At 37.2% G+C, this 23638-nt stretch overlaps 1 protein-coding gene and 1 pseudogene across 10 annotated transcripts in view; one reads left to right on the top strand and one right to left on the bottom strand.

Moving 5' to 3' along the window:
• The first annotated feature begins 577 nt into the window (after positions 1-577).
• LOC116763767 lies at positions 578-4086 on the top strand (annotated as a pseudogene).
• Positions 4087-4236: 150 nt separating this feature from the next.
• The window catches only part of SNX14 (sorting nexin 14), a 68343-nt gene continuing 48941 nt past the window's right edge, over positions 4237-23638 (bottom strand). For 5 of the 10 annotated variants that reach the window (XM_032651883.1, XM_032651879.1, XM_032651886.1 and 2 more), the window contains 11 exons: positions 17989-18072; positions 16497-16597; positions 14339-14450; positions 11966-12006; positions 11723-11842; positions 9158-9281; positions 8720-8884; positions 8445-8540; positions 6098-6189; positions 5370-5426; positions 4237-4456 (listed from right to left, as the gene is read on the bottom strand). In XM_032651883.1, the coding sequence (XP_032507774.1) occupies positions 4418-4456; positions 5370-5426; positions 6098-6189; positions 8445-8540; positions 8720-8884; positions 9158-9281; positions 11723-11842; positions 11966-12006; positions 14339-14450; positions 16497-16597; positions 17989-18072 (1031 nt within the window). In that variant the 3' untranslated portion in view covers positions 4237-4417. Of the gene's footprint in view, positions 5427-6097; positions 6190-8444; positions 8541-8719; positions 8885-9157; positions 9282-11722; positions 11843-11965; positions 12007-14338; positions 14451-16496; positions 16598-17988; positions 18073-23638 lie in introns of all 10 variants that reach the window. The other 5 variants (XM_032651876.1, XM_032651882.1, XM_032651884.1 and 2 more) reach the window with 1 other exon arrangement.

The following is a 23638-nucleotide window of genomic DNA, read 5'->3' as shown; positions in this document are numbered from 1 at the left end:
TTTCACTGGATTTGACGATCTTCTAGGGGCCGTAGGCCTCAGGTTAAGGATTTCTCCTTACGTATCTAGCAACACTGAAGACACTACTGGATATATAAAAGACAACATAGTCTTTGAAATGGAAGTGGAGTAGACTAGCAAGATGTTTGCTCATTCATTTAGTCAGTCGGTCATTTTTATTCTAATGTTGACCATATCTGAAGTTACAACTTGTATATATATCATTATACAGTCTGCAAAGAACAGTGGCAGATTAGACTTCTGATTTTTTATTGTAAAATCTAACGGTTTTTAGGAAGTCAATAAATATGTTTGCTTTCTTTCAACCATTTCTCAGAAGTTTCTGCTATCTACAGCTAAATGATTACACTTATAACACGAACTTATAATGTCCTTTATAAATTTCAAAGTGTCTTCCCATCTATTTAATTTCATTTTATCCCCCAACCAGAAACAGAGAGTTATTTCTATAAACACATCTCAAAATGTGAAACTCATGCACTACAAGACACACATAGAGATGGATAGAAAGGAACGTGCAAAGTAAAATATTTGAAATGCACCAGGGGAACTTACTTTTTAAAGGGATCCAGAGTGACCGCTTTTGGAAATAAAGGCTCCTTTCACGGGTCAACAATGACAAGAACACGAAGACTAGAGACAGACCTAAGTTTGAATTCCAACTTTACCGTTCTCTCTGGCTTCATTATCCTTACCTATAAAACAGGAATAATACCATCTCACAGTTACTGGACGGTGAAATGTGATATAAAATGCCTGGCCAACAGAGAATGCATCTAGTTCCTTTCCCTTTTATTATGCGAATGATTTTGTATTTGTAGATTTTTATACAGCACATTTTCTTTAAATAAAGCTCACTCACTGCTATAGATTTACACGTGTCCTCCTAAAATTCACATGCTGAAACCCTAAACTCCAGTATGACTATAGTTGGAAATGAGGTCTTTAGGAGGTAATTAAGGTTGAATCAGGTCATAAAACCTAACCCAATAGCATTTGTGGCCTTATAAGAAGAAGCAGATAGAGAAAGATCTCTTTCTTTCTTCCCACACGCTCGCACAAAGAGGTCATGTGAGCACACAGTGAAAAAAGGCAGCCGTCTACAACCAAGGGAAGAGGTCTCAGAATGAAACCTACCTTGCAGGCACCTTGATCTTGGACTTACCAGCCTCCAGAATTGTGAGAAATAAATTTCTGTTAAGTCACCCCATTTATGGTATTTTATCATGGTAGCCCAGGCCATTTGATACACTCATAAGAATTTTTTTCTCATCTAAATAAACAAAATACCACAATTTATAGGAAAGTGGGTGAGGATGGCATAAAAGGGCTGTACATATTTTATTTTTCCAGTTCACCGTGACACTTTAAATAATAAAATGCTATGGATTTTTAAATGTGAAGAATTAGACTGATTAATTTCCCACCTGTCCCTGAGAAACTAGTAAATGTTTAAGGCTTGGTAGTAAAGCACCGATTCAAAGAAATTCATACATAGTCTAGAACTTTTAAGCAATTAAAAAGATAATAGACCACGCACCCTAACAGCCAGTAGGTGAGCTGGGAGCCTCGGAGGTCACCGTGGGAGGCGGGGCAGGGGCAGCATAGCAGCCTCCTAACGGCTCCGTGGAGCTGCCTCTGGCCTCCGGTACTGGAGCTGCCGGCAGCAACCAGCAGTGGCCAGCCTTGCAGCGGTGTATTCTAGGTCAATGGCTTCCAAGACTCCAGTTGGATTCACTGGAGTAGGCAACATGGGGAATCCAATGACAAAAAATCTCGGCTTCCCTGGTGGCGCAGTGGTTGAGAGTCCGCCTGCCGATGCAGGGGACATGGGTTCGTGCCCCGGTCCGGGAAGATCCCACATGCCACGGAGCGGCTGGGCCCGTGAGCCATGGCCGCTGAGCCTGCGCGTCCGGAGCCTGTGCTCCGCAACGGAAGAGGCCACAACGGTGAGAGGCCCGCGTAATGCAAAAAAAAAAAAATCTCATGAAACATGGCTATCCACTCATTATTTATGATGTGTTCCCTGATGCATGCAAAGAGTTTCTAGATGCAGGTGAACAGGTAGTGTCTTCCCCAGCAGATGTAGCCAAAAAAGCTGACAGAATTATTACAATGCTGCCCACCAGCATCGATGCGATAGAAGCTTGTTCTGGAGCAAATGAAATTCTAAAAAAAAGTGAAGAAAGGCTCACTCTTAATAGATTCCAGTACTGTTGATCCTATGGTTTTGAACGAATTGGCCAAAGAAGTTGAGGAAATGGGAGTAGTTTTCACGGATGCCCCTGTTTCTGGGGGTGTGGGAGCTGTTCGGTCTGGGAGCTTCACATTTACGGTGGGAGGAGTCGCAGAAGAATTTGCTGCTGCCAAGAGCTGCCAGGGTGCGTGGGCTGCAATGTGGCGTGGCGTGGAGCTGCTGGGACTGGGCAGGCTGCGAAGATCTGCAAAAACTTGCTGTTAGCTATCAGTATGGCTGGGACTGCTGCAGCTATGCATTCGGGAATCAGGTAGGGCTTGACCCCAAACTCTTGGCTAAAATCCTAAATATGAGCTCAGGATAATGTTGGTCAAGTGACACTTATAATCCTGTACCTGGGGTGATGGATGGAGTTCCCTTGGCTAATCACTATCAGGGTGGATTCAGAACAACACTCATGGCTAAGGATCTGGGATTAGCACAGGACTCTGCTGCCAGCACGAAGAGCCCAATCCTTCTGGGCAGTCAGGCCCATCAGATCTACAGGATGATGTGCTCGAAGGGCTACTCCAAAAAAGACTTCTCATCCATGTTCCAGTTTCTGTGAGACGAGATGTTCTGAGTTTCCCCTTTCGCTGTGGACACTGTTGGAAACCAAACTCTATCTTGGAGCCCCTCACAGCTCACTCCACAAGTAAATGGGCTTAATCAAAGGTCACCTGTCTGCTTCTGCTTGTCTAGGTCACAATAAACCCTGGGATTTTCCACCCATTTTTAACTGCTTATTCTTTTTATCTATTTAGCAAACACATATTATCTGAATTTTTTTTTTCTGCAAGCCACTGATGGTCTCTGCTAGCTAGCTGATTGACCTTTCTCAAAAGTTTGATTCCTAAGCATTGTCAGTTAAAATGTTGCCTACTTCGATCAGGATATTATTTACTCCACTTTACAAATAAAACCACATTTTTTTTCCATGGGATAAAACCTATCCTGGAGGAAAGAAAAGAAATTGGTGTAAGGCAAGGAGTTAGAGAAAGGGTAAGTATAGTGAATTACTCCCTGTGTCCCTCAGAAAGTTTGTCCTGCTAACCCAGTGGTGGTATTCTTGCATTCTGAGGTTACTGGTTCATTTTCCAGGAGTTGGTAAAGCAAGAGAACTCCTTGCTGCATGCTATGTAACTTGAACTCTGTTACATTACCTTGGTGTGCCCCTCTTATAACAACTCCCAATACTTAGCAAACTTATTTTTTATATTTTTGCTTCCTTGTACATTCTTACTACATTTTGACTTCAAAAGAATGACATCTTTAGAACTGTCTCAGAGCCAACGATGATATGTGCTTTAGAGAATTATTATATTATCCTAAATATAACCATATTATTTTGAATTCAAATAAATTTCTATGCTGATAATTTAAAAAAAAATAATAGAACTACTGGCAAAACCTTTAAAACATTTACAATATCTAATGACCATTTTTACAAACTTTTGAAAAACATACATGAATAGTACCATTAAATGGGTTAGTTTTCCAACTTATATTTAGAGTTCCCACATTATCAGTGCCTGATACATGGCTGAAACTCAATAAATATATTCTGAATGAACACTACAGCCAATAACCAAACACAGAACGCCCACTCTTGAAAGACAAATATGGTTGAAGGAGAAAAGCATATCATGGGAAGAAATTATCAGTAGAATTCTCAACATTGAAACTTTAAAAATAATTATTTAACTTTCCTCAAAGAATACAGTTAATTCATATTTTTCTTTTGGAGAGACAACATAAACCCAAAATCTACTTGACTAAGTTGTTTATATAAGTTTTTGGAATACAGCTATATACGTTCAATGAAATGCAACTTCAATCACACATTGAATCACACGAATATCTTTAAGTACTCAGTTTTTACACCCTAAAGGGTTATATATAACCTGCCAATCATCCAGCAAGAGTAAGAAGTCCCTTGTTTGCTATGAAAAACTCATAAAGGAGGCTATGAGACCCAATCACTTTTCATCATTATTAAGTCCGTGTTAGTCTTTATTAAAACAAACAAAATCCAAATTTCAGACACTGAATTACATGATATATATAAGAATATACAAAAGTAAAAGAAAAAACAGCACATATCGACTACACTAGCATAGCAGACATTTCAACTGGTTATTCTATACCAAATCCAAATGTTTACATCCAGGACGTCACAGAGGTAACCTCCTTTTGTACCTAAATTAAAAAGAAATCTATTTAATAGAAGAGAAAAAAAACAAACAAACCAGAGTTGATTTGTAAATTGCCTAACAGTTTCAGTGTATTAAAATCCTAACCTAAGATATTGTGTGTGTGTGTGTGTGTGTGTGTGTGTGTGTGTGTGTGTGTGTATCCACAAGAAATTATTTACGTTTTAGAAGAAAAGTGGCAAGGTATAGCGACAGACCTCATAAAGTCTCAAGCAGAGAGCTGGAGGTTTCCTGGTACTGATTCCCATGTAAACTGAACACAAAGTATCCATAACTGCCACCCTGTTTTAATATACATTTAATACTGCCATAACTTGAAAACTTGTATTCAATAGGTAAATAGTCCAAATCTGGTTTCCTCTATGAAACTGACATTTCATTGCTGTATCACAACCTTGAACAGTTATTTCATCTGACCAAAGGGAATGGTCAAAAAATAAAAACAGTAAAAAACAATGCTCAAAACTCAAAATCCAATATAATAATAATATTAGCATCCTCCAATTCCAATTCATTTTGTGTTCTTGGGTTCATATGAGCTCAACTGCTTCAAAAATGCTCAAGTCTGAGTTACACAGCATTCAGTGTTGCAGATGATAGCCTGCAGAGCTTGGCCCATCCTACTGCTAGGAGGTAAACTCACACATTCCTCTGGCCCTACAGGGTATAGTGTCCCCATCTGACTGTAATTGGGAAAGGAGGAAGTCAAGGCAGAGGCTATTCAGCTCCTATCTCCCAAAATCCACTCTATGTTTGAGCATGTTGAATGAAGAAAATAAGGGTGTTCATTTTTAAAATGATCAGAATCACAAGGGTTTCCTTAATTTTTATGTCTCTAATTAAAATAAATGCCAGCATACCACTAAAAACATAAAGAAAAATTGCTGATTTTCAGTTACCTTACTGAGCTCTGGAAACAGTTCTTGTATCACAATGTCCAATAAAACATAAGTCAGCTAAAACGCCAAAAAAATATTTTTTAAGGCATCAGACAAAAAAAACCCATAAAAACGATAAACACAAATTTAGCACTATGGTTACCGCTAAAGGGGAAGGCAGGGAATAAAACTGACAATATAAAACAAGCACAAAAGCAGTAGCTTCAATAGTATCCATAATGTTCTATTTTAAAGATGAGTTTTACGTACACATGAATTCATTTTACTATTATTCCTCATAATTCATTCTACGTTAAACATTTTATATGTAACAACAATTTTAAAGAAAACAAGCAGGATACAAAATTGTAGCTGTATTAAGATCTCAACGGGCTATGTAACAGACTATAAACAGTAAAATGTTAACTGTGGTTATTCTATGTAACCTGAATGAATGATGGAATTCTTGATATTTAAATTTTTACTTTTTTCATGAATTTTTAGTATATTCCAAATTTCTATAGTGAATATATATTTATTTTAAATCAAAACAGTTCATGTTATAAAGAAAAAAAGGTATTCAGCAAAAGAGAGTTATTAACAAAGATACTTTTTCCTATCCGTATGTTTGAATTACATTGCCTTCCTTTAGTATAGCATCACTTCACAGTTAATAATATACCAGACACCCTACTGTGTCATTTGCTAAACCTAGCCAACACTAGTCAACCTGCTTTAATGAATTTTACCTGCTTGTTGAGAACTGGCTGCTGTAAACCGTCAAAAAGAAGTCTGATGCTTTCATACTTGGCTTCTTCACCAATACACTTGACTATCAGATCTAAACAAGAAAGCCACATGTGAAACAATTTTATATTATAAAGTGACTTATCATTTACTGGATCATAAAGCAAAATCTCCACTCTCTTTCCCGGGTATTATGCAAAAACTGTAAATTAGCATTTCCTAAATCAGTGTTCTGGCAAGAAGCTCTTGGAAAAAAGGGTTCTGTGGTCAAGAAATGCAGTATTGGGAATCCTCCTTTGGGAGATTCACAATGCACAATGCATACTGCAAGCTCTGGGGAATGCTGCAGTAAAGAAATCTGTTTATACTATTAAGTGATAAAAGACAGTTGGAAAATAATACATATTTTATTATCCCATTCAAGTAAAACAAAATAAAATGCTAAAATTATGCACATACATTTGTACATACATGTATAGAGATACATAAAAACTGTCTGTGAGGATTAACACCAAACGGGAGCTCGTAGCTACTTCTGCACAGTGGGGACAGGATAGCTTCTACTTTTTACTCTCTATATTTTCATAATATTTGAATATCTTAACATTTTTAATAATTAATTTAATTTTATGGTGAACACAGACTCTCTTCAATGAATATGACCACTTTATTTCTGTACTTTTTGCATACTTAGTATTGACTATCTTACAGAACAATCTTCTGGGAAAATGTTTACACACTAATTTAGGGTCCCAAAAGTTCCAATTCATGTGTGACTACACAGCTTATCATGTATCACTCCTATTACCACAGAGTCAGTCCTTATTAAAATCTGTGCTGAATGTTTTCCTCCAAGCAGGAAAATAAAATTATTCTTAAGTAAACAAGGTGCTCAAATATTTGTCCTTTCCACTCCGATCATAATGAAACTCTTAATGCTGTTCATGGAAAATTCTCATTTTATGTTTGCTTTTATAAGGTAAATCTAACCCTAAGAGGCAAAAGCCAAATTCAATTTATAATAAGTTTAGTAGATCCTTGATATTTATGCATCTTTGTGAATCCTTTAATTCACCAATACTACACAGAATTTCCCAATTAATATGCATGAAGCATAATGGACAAAAATAAATGATCCTTTCAGATTCTTCATCACTAAGGAAGAAATGAGTAGAGGACAACAGAAAGCATGCTAATCTTCCTCAGTAGCTAAATTACTTCTTCCCAAATGGAAGTCTTGAAGTAGATGTGATTCAAATTCGTGCCTGAGCAAAATAAGAAATTATTACATTCACTGGCTTTCCATGTTGTTAAAACGAAGACTGTTATTAATACTGTAAATGCTAAAGGTCACTATAATAAAAAAGAAGAAAGAAATTACTTCATTATATACCTAGAGAAGATTCACTCAAATACAGCTGTGGTTCACTTTCACATTCAGACCAGGGATTTAACTTAACTGTCTTCACACAGAGCAGCAGGCTCATTCAGAGGCTCATTTTTCAATGATGAGAATTCTCTAAGGTACCTTCCATTCTTACTCTATATTTTCTCCCCAGGTATTATTACCCACTCACACATGACTCCCATATCTTTATCCTATATCATCATTCCTCCAATTTCCAAACCTGGATATTTAATTGCTTACTAGACATTTCCTCCTGAATAATGTATAGGCACTTCACATTCAAAATGTCCTAAACTAAATATCCTCTGCTTTGACCTCGTGATGTTTTTTCCTCATGTTTCCCATCTCCGTAAGAGATTACTACCATTCATTCATTTAGTGGCCCAAGCCTACCTCCTTTATAAGAGAGGGGATCACCCTCCTCCTTTGAGATTCTAAGTAACTTGAACATGGTTCTATAATCACATGTATGTTTTGTTTGTATGTTTACCTTCCTGCCAGACTGAGCTACCCAAGTACGATTTTTATATCCCTTGCGCTCTGCACAGTGCCTGGCACATGGAACGTGCTCAATAAACTTGGGATGAATGAATGAATTCTGACCTTTCACTCACACACACTAGTTTAGCTCTTCTCCTGGTGAAGTGCTTGGGCAGCAGGACTCCAACCTTCCCACAAACCTATCACTTTGATCAGTCTGATTCTAAGTAATTGAAAGAATCCGACTATTGTGTGAGTAGAAACAGCCTTACCTTAAAGTTCTTAGTGCTAACATCATAAAAACCAAATTTTATTTAACTAATTGAGTTAATTTTAATTGGTTTCTGTAACTATTTCTAAAATTAAAACTCACAGTAAAAATTAGCCTCAATAATTACTATACATCATGACCTCAAAAGAGTGCTAATCTATATTAAACTACTTTTTAAATATTACATTACCTGGAATGTAATTCATCATTTCTTCAAAAGTCTGTTTTGCTCGTTTTTGCTTATCTTGGAGAGAGCGAGGTTCAGTGTTTTCACAAAATACAGCATCTAAAAAGAGACAAAAAGAAACATTTGCTGGAATTTTCACCTATTATATATACAAAGTATTTCCTCATGGTAGAAATACTAATAAAGCAAAGAAAAGCAAGACTTTTCGCTCTTTTAGGTCTAATTAAAATCCTTAAGAGTACTCAAAACATGAAACAAACACATGAGAAAATACAAACCTCTGAGAAGTGTTATGAGTGAAACCAAACGGTGCTCCTGAAATAACTGTTCTAGTTTACAATGAAGATAATAATCAGTGTACATTTCCAGGGTGTTTTTAAAGAGGATTCGAGTTCCCATTAAGAGATGATGAAGCCAGTCAGGAACCCGGAAGACCACCCGTCCTGAGAAGGATCACACAGAACACTTCATTAAGGTAAACAGATGTCTGAACATTTTCCAATGCAAAAAATACAAATGGTCAATATTTTATTTGTAAACACTAATAACTTTAATATGTTCAAGATCAATTATATACACTGAATTCTTATTTTAAAAAGTACCTTCAATTAAAAAAATTATAATGGGGCAATACTCAAGAGCATTAATTTGCATCACAGAAAAAATATAATACATGAATGAGAAACAGGTTTTAACAGTAACCACAGATATCTTACCTACATACATCAGGTAATCATAGACTCCTTCTAAAGTCATCATTTCCATAAAATAATTCTGATTTTGCTTTCTTTCTGTATTCTCAGCACGGTTTGCATTATTCTTAAACAGATCATTGAAAAGCTAAAGTAAAAGTTGAAATAATAAAAAATATAGTTCATTACACCTGCTGATAATAATTACTAAGGGTAAAGTGATACAGAGCAAAGGCGTTTAAACTTTGTCCAATCAAAAGAGAATATTTTTAAAAACCCTACAATATCAGAGAGGTTAAGATCTGCCCCCAAAATTCCACATTTACACCCAAAATTGAATTTAAAAATACAATATTTTGGGGGGGCCAAAATATTAAATAAAAATCTACTTTCATTTTAGATATAACAGAAAATTCATTATCTATAAAGAACCCCTTTGCTTTTTTACACCAAAAGGAGCAAATGAACATATCTATATAAAGATGCATAAAAACATCAGTAATAGCTAATTTTAATTCTAACATGATTTAAAGGTTATAAATCATTATTTAATTAAAGGATGTTTAGAGGTGAACATTAAGCTTTAAGCAAAGTTTATTTGGACAATAGTAGTCAAAGCTCAGAAAGGCCTAATATATCAGACAAAAACAAGATATGAAGAATTACTTATAGCAAAAATGCTAAAATGCAACTAAATCTCAGCCCTACTTACCCCAAAAGTATGCCAAAAAAAAAGTCTATTATCATTAATAATAATCAAATAGCAGAAATTAAGGAACTAAAAACAAAAACTGATAAGGAATTCCCTGGTGGTCCAGTGGTTAGGATTCTGTGCTTTCATTGCCAAGGGCCTGGGTTCGATCCCTGGTCGGGGAACTAAGATCCTGCAAGCCACGCTGTGTGGCCAAATAAATAAATAAATAAATCTAAAACAATTTTTTTAAACTGATAGAAAAGACCAACAAAACCAAATGATAAAATGGAAAAAGGCTTTGGCAAGATTGATCAAAAAGGAAAAGGAAAGAAAAAGACAAAAAATGTCAGGAATAAAAGGGGACATAATTATAGATGTCAGAGAAAACAAAAAGAAAAAAGGATATTATTGACAACTTCAGGCCAAAATTTTTCAAATTTAGATAAGATGGGAGAATTTTTTTAAAAACATAACCTATCAAAATCTGACTCATGAAATAATAAACCTGAAGAATATTATAATCATAAAAGAAATTAAATTGGTTGTAGAAAAAAAAACTTCCCACAAACAAAACTTGAGGCCTAAATGACTATTAACAGGTTATCACTTATTTAAAGCACTAATAATTCCAATTATAATTCTACCAGCAAATAGAAATACCAAAACCTGACAAGGATACAATGAGAAAGAAAAATTATAGGCTAAGTACACCTATAAACATGGACTTAAATTTCCTTAACCTCATAAAGGATTTCTACAAAAAAAGCTACACTATTTGTTATTTAATGGTGAAACACTGCAACCATTCCCTTTGTATAGCAGGTCCTAGCCATGAATGAAAGAAAACTGCCATCATTTGCATGTGTAAATCTAAAAGAATTAATGGATACGTTACTAAAATTAATATAAGTCTAGCAAGATTATTGAATTAAAAATTAATATACAACCATCAACCGTATTACTGTTTACCAATAATAAACCTATAAAGTGAAAAAAATTAAAGATACCCTTTATAGTAATAAACAAAATGAAGGGTTTGTTTTTGGGCAGGGGAACTGTTCTTTGAGCTCACATAGCTCCCCATACTGGGTCCTACTCTGGCACTGAACTAAGCTTCTTTCAGACAGGTAACTTATCTTTATATTCCCAGTGCCTCTCCATAGCAGGCACATAATAAAGTATTTGTTCAATGAATCGATGAACTATTTTATAAGCCATTAAAATTACATAATACCAGCAAATAAACATATTATAGCAATTAATTCCTTGATTACTGAAAGTTGGTGATTTACAGCTTAAGAAAACCACTTTTAAAAATTCCCCAAAATACAGAATGATAGTTTACGAATACAGTTTCTAAAGAATCACTTACCCCGGGCTTCCCTGGTGGCACAGTGGTTAAGAATCTATCTGCCAATGCAGGGGACACGGGTTCGAACCCTGGTCCAGGAAGATCCCACATGCCGGGAAGATCCCACATGCCGCGGAGCAACTAAGCCCGTGCACCACAACTACTGAGCCTGTGCTCTAGAGCCCATGCTCCGCAACAAGAGAAGCCACCACAGTGAGAAGAGCGCACACCACAATGAACTACTGTTCATTAGCCCCAGATCGTTCCAACTACAGAAAGCCTGCGCACAGCAACGAAGACCCAACAGAGCCAAAAATAAATAAATAAATAAAATTAATTTATAAAGAGGAAAAAAAAACCCACCCCGTTTAAAGCAAAGAACGAAGCAACTACATATACTCCTTATATTGTACAATTAATTTCCAGATAAGGAAAATATAAAGTCCCATCCATTGCATTAACACAGGATTCTCCCTATAATGGAAAAGTCATCTCAAGTAGGACAGCTTCAAACTTAATGCCTCTCTGAGGCAATGCACAGTACCTTCTTATTATTTTCTGAAGTAGGGCTGAGAATGGTCAGTTCTGGTTTACTTGGTTTAGGCTTTGGAGATTCACAAGAATTAATGAAATTCATGATGAACGGTTCCAAATGCTGACCTTTCTGTGGAGATCATGGTATAAAAACCAAGATTATGATTTTATTATATAACCCATTAAAATTTATTGCTATTTAAATATGCTTATAACTATCATTTTATAGAATGCACAAAAATCAGTTATTCACCTCTTTTATTAGTTTTCCAGGAACAGACTTTATAATTTTCCCTGCAATTAAAAGTAAAATATTAATTTTAACAAGGCATAATATACCTCATAACTGCTCATATAAATACTTTACTAGGTAATTTAAAACACTAAACAGCCAAGTAAAAAGCAAAATGGTAAAAAAAAAATTTATAATTGACCATTTCACGCTTAACAAAAATTTACAATAAATTAGGTAGTCTTAACTATTTATAGATACAACATTTGGGATACTTTAAAGTAATCCAGTGGGGTGAGAGGCAGGTGAAGGGCTGGAACAAGCCAAGTGTCAATAACTATTGAAGGGATAAGGAGTTCACTATACAAATCTCTCTACTTTTGTGTATATTTGAAATTTTCCATTGAAATGTTTTCAAAACATTTTAAGCAATGGTGAATAAAGATATCTAAAAGTATGCAAAAGTTAGTCAAAAGGAAAAAGAAGTTCTAAAAATTGCTACACTATTTAAACTGGCTATTTGAATAGTTTGCATTCTCAGCTTTAGATTAAGAATATATATTCTAATCCTGTTTGCCAGAATTTTGTCTTGATCGTATCTCCAGGTTCCTTTATTATAAAATATCAAACATCACGAGATTTTCTCAAGCATTTAGAAATGACTGTAAAAATCAGTCAAAGTTGATTAATATAACTTAAATTTCTTTCAGTCCAGTTTAGAAAAAAGTAGACTCTAATGGCAATAGCAAAAGGCATGTTAATGAAAAATAACATAGAGATTGTTTTATAACATGCAAACCTCCAACCCTCTCACCAGGCTATTTCTCCTTTGGTACCCCCATAAATTACTCCTCCCACCTCAGAATTTCCCAAGTTCTTTGAATTACAGTGTTGCATCCTGTGCTTCTCTCTTCTACATGCTCTTCCTGAGCCAAATGTTTTGCTCAATCTGATTTCAAATAACATACAAATCTCTATTCTGTGCCTCTCTCCTGGCCTCTCCTACCTTATAAAACTTCCTCAACTGGATTCTATAAACTCAACAAGTTCAGAACTACTCTAAATTTATTCCATATCTCAGCAAGTAGCAGCATTCATCCAGTTGTATAAACAGAAACCTGGATCATCATTTTTTTTTTATTTTGGAGACTTGATTAAATGTTTATTCATTTTAATTCTGCCTTTTTAAACATTTTGAAGCCAATATATTGTGTTTTCCACATCTGAAATATTTTTTTTAATTTTATTATTCTTTGGTCATTTCTTCTTCAGTCAAACCTAGTCAGTAACCAGGTCTACCCAATTCTATCTCCTAAACATTATGTATAACCAAATACAAATGTTCTCACATTTTCCCTCGATAAGACACACACCAAATATTCTGGCTCAACTATATGTATTAATTTGGAGAGGGCTTCCCTGATGAAGCAGTGGTTGAGAGTCTGCCTGTCGATGCAGGGGACACGGGTTCATGCCCCGGTCCGGGAGGATCCCACATGCCACGGAGCGGCTGGGCCTGTGAGCCACGGCCGCTGAGCCTGTGTGTCCGGAGACTGTGCTCCACAATGGGAGAGGCCACAACAGTGAGAGGCCAGCATACCGCAAAAAAAAAAAAAATTTGGAGAGATACAGATAAAAGCCAAATGCCCACTTGTAATATTTATTCATTTAGTTCTATATATACTTAAGATGACATTATATAAAATATATTTAGAAATACTGCTTCTCTTCCATTATGATATTTAACAATTTTATTCAAACTTTTCCAGCTTATCTTATTGCTTAGTCTATACTGAACTTTATATAAAAGGAATCATGCTGCATACATTCTTCTGCCTCTTGCTTCTTTCATTCAACATCATGTTTTTAAGATTATCAACACTGTTCCAAGCAGCTACATGCCATGGGTATGCATTGCTCTAAGTATTCACTTTGTGAAACTACTATAATTTATGTCTACTCTATTGCTGATGAACATCTGCATTATTTCCAGTTTAGGCTACTATAAGCAATGCTGCTAAGAACATTGTTAAATATGAATACAAGATTCTCTAGAGTGTATATCTCAGAGAGGAACTGCTGGGTCATTCAGTTTTACACCAAACTGTTTTTCCAAGTGGTTTTCCTTTTTTTCTTAATTGAAGTATAGTTGATTTAAAATATTATATTACTTGCAGGTATACAACACAGTGATTCAATATTTTTATAGATTATACTCCATTAAAGTTACAAGTGGTTTTCAAATTTATATTCCCATTAACAGTATATAAGAAGTCCTTCAGAGTTTTGATACATGGCTTCGCTCTATAAATTATTCTTCTAAATTAATCTGAAAATACTGCTTCTTTTCTTTTCAGTTTATCCTCTTCTATATGATTATTTAAATTGACTTACCAAGATTTACGTCTGGTAGTATCTTATCAAGAAACTGTGTTTCCCCACCATTGGGGGAGAGAAAATCTGCCAGAAGTTGACTATTACTCAATTCTGGATGCTGCAGAAGTTTCTTGATGAACAAAAACAGAAAAAAAGGGGGGGAAAAACAGTTTTAACAATCTAGAAGAGTGATGAAAACTACATTAAAATGATTTTTTTAACCAAGAAAACAATTTTAAATCCTCAAAGGCTATTTCACACTCAGAATAATAACAAAGCACATTTATAGAAAGAATAGCATCATATAACAGGGTAAGACCTCTATAGTCACACATGAATGGGTTTGAATTCTGCTCTTCCATTTGCTAGCTAGGTGTCCCTAGAAAAGTTCATATATTGCCTAAGAGTCAGTTTCCTGATGTGTAGAATGAAGATAACACTACCTACTTACAGTGTTGTTAGATAAGGCACAGTACCTGATACACAGGAAGGAAGATTAAACATTAGCTAATATTATTTCTCAGTTTCTCAACTAAAAAAAAGTATTACAATATCATACATCTATCTTGATAATTAAAGGAAGCTGGTATAAAGGGTTTTGCAGAGAACTAAACGTGGAAATGTGAAATAACTTGGAGACTGTTGCCTGATCTGCTTGCAACACTATTTTTTCTTACAAGACAAACTGACGTTTTAAAGCGAGATTTAACCCAGTCTTACCTAATATTCAGTTTTGTAACTATGAAAGAGTTCAAAGTGAAATACCAGTACTGCAACATTTAACTCCATATTACCAAAAAATATTTCTTCTAGAATGAGGTTCTCTAGTTCTTAGAATTAGTCGGTTCAAATAATGGGTTTAATGATATCAACAAAATCACAGGTTAACACTAGCATATGCTGTGTTCAAATATCCTTGCAATAGTTAATGTTTATATCATATTTCAATTTTCATACCACCAAAAAGTTATGAAAAAAATACCTTCTGGGTTGAGGTATTCATTGGCTCAAATACAGAAAATATAATGTAAATACCCCTTTACACTGTTGAATATTTTTAATTTAAAAAGTACTTATTGTTGGCTAAAAGGCATCCAAATTTAACTGAATTAACACTTAACTAAAACTACAAAATTCCATGTCCAAATAAATGAGATTTTAAATTTTTTAAATTTTTTAAATTTATTTTTTTATTTTTGGCTGCGTTGGGTCTTCGTTGCTGTGCACAGGTTTCCTCTAGTTGTGGCGAGCAGGGGCTACTCTTCATTGCAGAGCACAGGCTTCTCATTGTGGTTGCTTCTCTTGTTGTGGAGCACGGGCTCTAGGCATGCAGGTTTCAGTAGTTGTGGCACGTGGGCTCAGTAGTTGTGGCACGTGGGCTTAGTTGCTCCACGGCATGTGGGATCTTCCCAGACGAGGGATCAAACCCGTGTTCCCTGCACTGGCAGGCAGATTCTTAACCAGTGCACCACCAGGGAAGTCCAGGAGAGTTTTAAAAAATAAAACAAATAAAATTATCCAGTTTTTGATCTTATTTACTTGATTAAAGAAAAATGGTTATTAATTTTAGAAGAGTCTCAAGTAGGTAACTTTTAAGCAGACTGCACCAACAATGGAAATAGCAATTACATTGTTTACACAACACAATGTGCACACACTGAGAAAAACGGAATTCAATTGCAAGTGGTGAATGGTAGAGAGTCAGGAGATCCCAAGTAATTAAAAAAAAATGTACAATTGCAAAAAAAAAAAAATTAATAAAACAGGAGGGAAAAATTCCAGAGTTCAGAAAGTGCTAAACACAAAATCAAACAAAAAATAAGAAAAAAAACCAAAACAGTATTCTTAGAATGCATTTAATGTTTTACATCAAAAGTTTTTTCTTCCTTTCTCTCTCACTCTCTTTTTCTGTCTCTAACTGCCCACATCAAAAGTTTTAAACTATGCCCAATACAAGACATTTTTTCCTCCGAGAAAATATATGGTATTTCACTGGTTATCAAATTTCTTTTAAAAAGTACTCTTGACAATAATTCATTTCCACATGGGAAAAAATTTTTTTAATAAAGGATTCTAGAAATCCACATTGACAGGTATTGTAAGACACAGCACATATGTATGTACAAGAGAAAAAGAGACAAATTAGAGGATGTTTTAAATTAAGTTGGAGCTGTACCTGGAGATATTCCTGAAACTCTTCTCTCTTAGACTTTAAGAACTCATAATTTTTTGGGCCAATGATCCTCTTGGAAGGAAGCTGGGCATCAGGAAATGTGCCTGAAATTAATATATATGAAAGTTATTACTATGTTCTGCTATTATTTTTACAACCTAATTTATAATTTACTATGGCAACTTCAGATTCCCAATGCTGCCTTGTAGAGATGTGGCATTATCATTTATATAATCTTGACAAAATCAGAGAGCTTCAAAAGTCAGAAGACCAGACCAAAGAACTTGACTCTACTGATATCCAAAATATCACCTCCCTTTGTTGACACAGATTTATTTAGCCTTCTATACTAGTAAAAAAGCTTCAAAAACTTATCATGAGATTATTTTGAAATTGGTGGGATTCTATTAGACAAAATCTTACTGAAGAAATACCTACTCTCTCACGGAGAAAATGGCAGCATTTTGCCAATGCTATATAAGCTTAAAAACAAAATTTAAAAACCATGGACATGTTTTCTCAGATAGGGCCAACTTTGGACATTTTAGTACCAAAAAGGAAAAATATTGTTGAGAATCCAACCAACTTTGATTGGTCCAGGATTTTAAATTACGGAGATAAATGATCTTTTCTCAACTCTAAATCAAAAGGAAAAGTCTCAGAGAAAGACCAAGACAAGGATGGCATTGTACCAGACTGGCAAAGGCAAAGAGAAAACCATTTAAGGACAAGTACAAACTCAAAATCTAGACAAAAAAGTATGGAGTGGGACCTTGTATTTTTTATCTTTCTATAATCTCCTTATTGTGGGCTTTGTTCTTATAGCAGAGTAGAGAAGTTTCCCTGCCCTTTACAATTCAAAACCAACCTGAATTTGGATCAGGGGACACTCCACAGAACTTTTCTAAAATCAAAAGATTCAGAATACACAATTCAAGCTCAGCAATTTACATACAAAATGACTAGAAATACTTCATGACTATAAACCTAATATTAACTAAAATAAATGGACAGATAAGAGAGACTGAGAGGTGAGAGGAAGACTGAAAAGAAAGAGTGCTCTGATTTTCTGATTGATCTACCCTTAAAAGAAACACACAACTACAAGGTTTTTTTTCCATATCGAAATCTAAGAGCTAAATCAAAACATCTGTCATGTCGCATAGAAACATGTTTACAACAGAAGATGATGGCAAAAGAAAAGAGCAACTCAAATGCCTGGTTTAAATTCTCTGCCACTGTCTTTTAAATTTTAATATCATTATTGCTTGAAAAGCAATAAATTTGCATTGTAAAAACTTAAAAAATATAAATAAGCAGAAATGAGATAAAAACAGTACATTCCTATTATCACTAGTAGTGTACACAAGTGTCACTGTTACATTTCCTTAGTACAGTTACTTAAAATTAGAAAGTAATTTCAGAAAGCTGGTTCAACAGCTTTCAAGAAAACTAATGCTGAAATGTAATGTTTTATACAAAAAGGACAACATACCATGAAATTCTGTTAGTTTTGACTCAAGTACATAGAATTCAAGGTATCTTCTATAGACAGACCAATGTTCAGGCTCATGCCCAACTGCAAAATGAATGAATACACACTGAGAAATAAACAATTTTACAAACTACTACTAAAAGAATGCACTATTTATAACATTAAGTATACAAAGCTGGAAATTATTCCAGTCTTAATAATTTATTATTTCTTGGGAATTCCCTGGAGGTCCAGTGGTTATGACTCCGCACTTCCACTACAGCTGGCATAGGTTCGATCCCTGGTCAGGGAACTAAGATCCCGCAAGCTGTACAGTGCGGCCAAAAAAAAAAAAAGAAAGAAAGAAAAGAAAGTGCCTTGGGCTTCCCTGGTGGCGCAGTGGTTGAGAGTCCGCCTGCCGATGCAGGGGACATGGGTTCGTGCCCCAGTCCGGGAAGATCCCACATGCCGCGGAGCGGCTGGGCCCGTGAGCCATGGCCACTGAGCCTGCGCGTCCGGAGCCTGTGCTCCGCAACGGGAGAGGCCACAGCAGTGAGAGGCCTGCGTACCAAAAAAAAAAAGAAAATAAAGTGCCTAGACTACATGTAAGAAAACTCGTTTGCTAATCTAAAAGCATGCTGGAGGGGCAGGGGACAGCTGAAACTCTCCCAAGACGCAGGCAGGGGCAGGTGCCATTACTGTCCCCCCACATACCCTGCTAGCACAGGCAGACAAGCTTGGAAATGGCACCCCCCAGCCTTGCTTGGATAGGCAGGGGTAAGTGGTTGCAGCACTATCCCACTGCCTTGCTGAAGCCAGAGTGGTTGCAGTGCTCCCTGGCTCCCGGGCTGTGACTGGCAAGCACGAGCAGCTGCAGCATTCTTCCTCTCCCCGCCTAAAGCCAGCTCACTCACATAGGCAAGGCACTCTCCCACTGCACTGCTGAGAGCTGCAGGCACATGCAGCCTTTCTGACACTGGCCAGCATGCCCTGCCCCCTACACTCACCAGCTGCCTTGCTGAAGCCAGCAGGTGTGTGCAATCCACACAGGGGACACCCCTTGATCACCTGGACCTGGTGGCTAAGGGAGCTGGCAATACTGAGCTCCACGGGACTGTACCAGTTGGAAAGACAGTTCCTGGAAAGGCACACCGCCCCCCAGGGACTGCACAGACAGCACACTAAATAAAACCCCAGTTTTCCTGTGAAAAAAGCCTATTTACTTAGCTTGGATCTTCAGCCTGAGGGACAGGCTTCAGATTTTCCACACACCTAGGAGCTAAGGAAGAGCACCCAGAGAACGTAAGCAGGGAGACACCATCCCTGCACACCCCCTTGGCCTCACTACAGCTCAATAAGAACTCTCAGGAGCTCATACACTCGTCTGCAACTATGCACCCCGAGGACACCTCCAGATCTCCTGGAATGGAGGCAGGTAGGGATTTTGACTGTGGCCCTGCAGGACTGTATATATCTGCCTACTTTAAAGGCTGCTGCCTAAGTGTCTGGCTTCCCATCAGCCTGAAACGAGGCGATAAACGGGATTCCTCCCCTTGGAACACTAATAGGTCTTGGCATATGCTCCATAACAGGCATATATCAAGAATAAATCAGGTAGTTTAGACAATCACAAAGGTTCAAAAGACAAAGAAGACCTAGGGCAAGGTTGAATTAGAGGGCTAATCACCTACACAGGCCACTCTTCAAGACTGAGAGAGGTAGCTGTTTCCCCTAATACACAGGAAGAAGCACAGAGTCAAGTAAAATGAGGAAATAGGGCTTCCCTGGTGGCGCAGTGGTTGAGAGTCCGCCTGCCGATGCAGGGGACACGGTCCGGGAAGATCCCACATGCCGCGGAGCAGCTGGGCCCATGAGCCATGGCCACTGAGCCTGCGCGTCCGGAGCCCATGCTCAGCAACGGGAGAGGCCCGCGTACCACAAAATAAAAAAAAAGAAGATAACTTATGGGACCTATAGGATAATATCAAGTGAAATAACACTCGCATTATAGGGGTCCCAAAAGCAGAAGAGAAAAAGGGGCAGAAAAGTTATCTGAAGAAATAATGGCTGAAAACTTCCTTAACCTGGGGAAGGAAACAGACATCCAGGTCCAAGAAGCCCAGAGAGTTCCAAACAACAGGGTCCTCCACAGATCTTTCCTGGATAGCCACAGCTCTATTCCTGGCTTCTGCTGAGATGATTGATCCATGAGTCCCATGCCTGATCTCTTCAGCAAACCATTGTTCAGCCACACCCTTGGCTTTTTTCCAGAGCATGATATATGGATAGTCCGAGAATTTTCCAAACCTTCAAGTTCTAGTTCTTTTTTCTTTTTTTTTTTGACTATCCCTATGTCTATTGTTTTTTTAACACTTTTATTGGAGTATAATTGCTTTACAATGGTGTGTTAGTTTCTGCTTTATAACAAAGTGAATCAGCTATACATATACATATATCCCCATATCTCCTCCCTCTTGCATCTCCCTCCCACCCTCCCTATCCCACCCCTCTAGGTGGTCAAAAGCACTGAGGTGATCTCCCTGTGCTATGCGGCTGCTTCCTACAACTATCTATTTTACATTTGGTAGTATATATAAGTCCATGCCACTCTCTCACTTCGTCCCAGCTTACCCTTCCCCCTCCCCGTGTCCTCAAGTCCATTCTCTACTTCTGCATCTTTATCCCTGTCCTGCCCCTAGGTTCTTCATAACCAGTGTTTTTTTGTTTGTTTGTTTTTTAGATTCCATATATGTATGTGTTAGCATATGGTATTTGTTTTTCTCTTTCTTACTTACTTCACTCTGTATGACAGACTCTAGGTCCATCCACCTCACTACAAATAACTCAATTTCATTTCTTTTTATGGCTGAGTAATATTCCATTGTATATATGTGCCACATCTTCTTTACCCATTCATCTGTCGATGGACACTTAGGTTGCTTCCATGTCCTGGCTATTGTAAATAGAGCTGCAATGATCATTGTGGTACATGACTCTTTTTGAATTATGGTTTTCTCAGGGTATATGCCCAGTAGTGGGATTGCTGGGTCATATGGTAGTTCTATTTTTAGTTTTTTAAGGAACCTCGATACTGTTCTCCAAATGACTGTATCAATTTACATTCCCACCAACAGTGCAAGAGGGTTCCCTTTTCTCCACACCTTCTCCAGCATTTATTGTTTGTAGATTTTTTGATGATAGCCATTCTGATTGGTGTGAGGTAACACCTCATTGTAGTTTTGATTAGCCAAAACAATCTTGAGAAAAAAGAACAAAGCTAGAGGTATCATGCTCCCTGATTTTAAACTGTACTGCAAAGCTATAATAATCAAACAAGTATGGTACTAGCATAAAAACAGACACATAGATCAATGGAACAGAAGATAGAGCCCAGAAATAACCTCACACATATATGGTCAATTAATTTATGACAATGGAGGCAAGAATATACAGTGGGGAAAGGAGAGCCTCTTCTGTCCTTTAATAAGTAAACATTGTTAAGCAGCAAACTCAAGTGGAGGAACAAACTCAAGTGTTTTCTACAAATAACTAGTCAGGACTCTTTAAAAAAGTGTCAAGTTCATTAAAGACAAGGGAAGACTGAGAAACTATCACAGAACATAGGAGACTAAGGAGACAAGACTAAATTCAGTGTGGGATCCTGGGTTGGATCCTGAACCAGAAAGAGGGTATTAGTGGGAAAACTGGTGAAATTCAAATGAATATCCCATCAATGCTAATTTCCTGGTTTCAATCATTGTACTATGGTTTTATAAGATGTCAATACAAGGGGAAGCTGGGTAAAGGGTGTATGACAACTTTCTGTACTATTTTTTGCAACCTTTCTGTAACCGTCTTAGTCTGCTCAGGCTGCTATAACAAAACACCATAAATTGGGTGGCTTATTTTATTTTATTTTTTTAATTTATTTATTTTATTTATTTATTTTTGGCTGCATTGGATCTTCATTGCTGTGTGCAGGCTTTCTCTAGCTGTGTTGAGCAGGGGCTACTCTTCGTTACAATGTGTAGGCTTCTCATTGCAGTGGCTTCTCTTGTTGTGCAGCACGGGCTCTAGGCGCATGGGCGTCAGTAGTTGTGGAGCACAGGCTCAGTAGTTGTGGCTCGCAGGCTCAGTAATTGTGGAGCATGGGCTTAGTTGCTGTGCGGCATGTGGGATCTTCCTGGACCAAGGATCGAACCCATGTCTCCTGCATTGGCAGGCAGATTCTTAAACACTGCGCCACCAGTGTGACTTATTTTTAAAAATTAAAATAAAAATAGGGACATCCCCGGTGGTCCAGGGGTTAAGACTCCACTCTCCCAAAGCAGGGGGCCTGGGTTCGATCCCTGGTCAGGGAACTAGAGCCCACATGCAGCAACTAAGAACCCACATGCCACAACTAAAGATCCCACATGCTGCAACTAAAGATCCCGCAGGCAGCAATGAAGATCCCACACACAGCAGCGAAGATCCTGCGTGCCGCAACTAAGATCCGGCACGGTCAAATAAATAAATAAATAAATAAATAAATAAATAAATAAAATTAGGGCTTCCCTGGTGGCTCAGTGGTTAAGAATCCACCTGCCAATTCAGGGGACATGGGTTTGATCCCTGGTCCGGGAAGATCCCACATGTAGTGGAGCAACTAAGCCCATGTGCCACAACTACTGAGCCTGTGCTCCAGAGCCTGCGAGCCACAACTACTGAGCCTGTGCACCACAACTACTGAAGCCCACACTCCTACAGCCCGTGCTCCACAACAAGAAAAGCCACCACAATGAGAAGCCCGCACACCGCAACAAACAGTAGCCCCTGCTCGCTGCAACTAGAGAAAGCCCGTGTGCAGCAACAAAGACCCAATGCAGCCAAAAATTAATAAATAAATTTAAAAAAAATTTTTATAAACTAAAATTAAAATTAATAAATGGTGTTGGGAAAACTGAACAGTTACATGCAAAAGAATGAAACTGGACCACTATCTTACACCATGTAAAAAAATTAACTGAAAATAAATTAAAGATTTGCATGAAAGACTTGAAACCATAAAACTCCTAGAAGAAAACACAGGTGGCAAGCTCCCTGACATTGGTTTTAGTGATTTTTTTGTTTTCATCTGACTCTAAAGGCAAGGGAAACAAAGCAAAAATAAACAAATGGGACTACATCAAACAAAAAGATTTTGCACAGTGAAGGAAACCATCAACAATACAAAAATACTGAATGGGAGAAGGTATTTGCAAAGCATATATCTAATAAGGGCTTGATATCCCATATACATAAAGAACTCACACAATTCAATAACAAAAACACCTATTAAAAAACGGACAGATGATCTGAATAGACATTTTTCCAAAGAATACATATAGATGGCTAAACAGACACATGATAAGACGCTCAACATCACTAATCATCAGGGAAATGCAAATCAAAACCACAATGAGATACCACCTCACACCTGTCAGAATGGCCAGTGTGAAAAAGACAAGAAATAACAAGTGTTGATGAGGATGTGGTAAAAAGGGAACCCTTGTGTACTGTTGGTGGGAATGTAAATTGGTGCAGTCACTATGGAAAACAGTATGGAAGTTCCTCAAAAAATTACAAACAGATTTACCATACCATCCAACAATTCCACTGCCGGGTATCTATCCAAAAAAACACTAATTCG

The sequence above is a fragment of the Phocoena sinus genome, chromosome 12 (genome assembly GCF_008692025.1).
Source record: "Phocoena sinus isolate mPhoSin1 chromosome 12, mPhoSin1.pri, whole genome shotgun sequence".
NCBI lineage: Eukaryota > Metazoa > Chordata > Mammalia > Artiodactyla > Phocoenidae > Phocoena > Phocoena sinus.
Note: the sequence above shows the minus strand (reverse complement) of the source record. Positions and strands in the feature narration are given on the sequence as shown.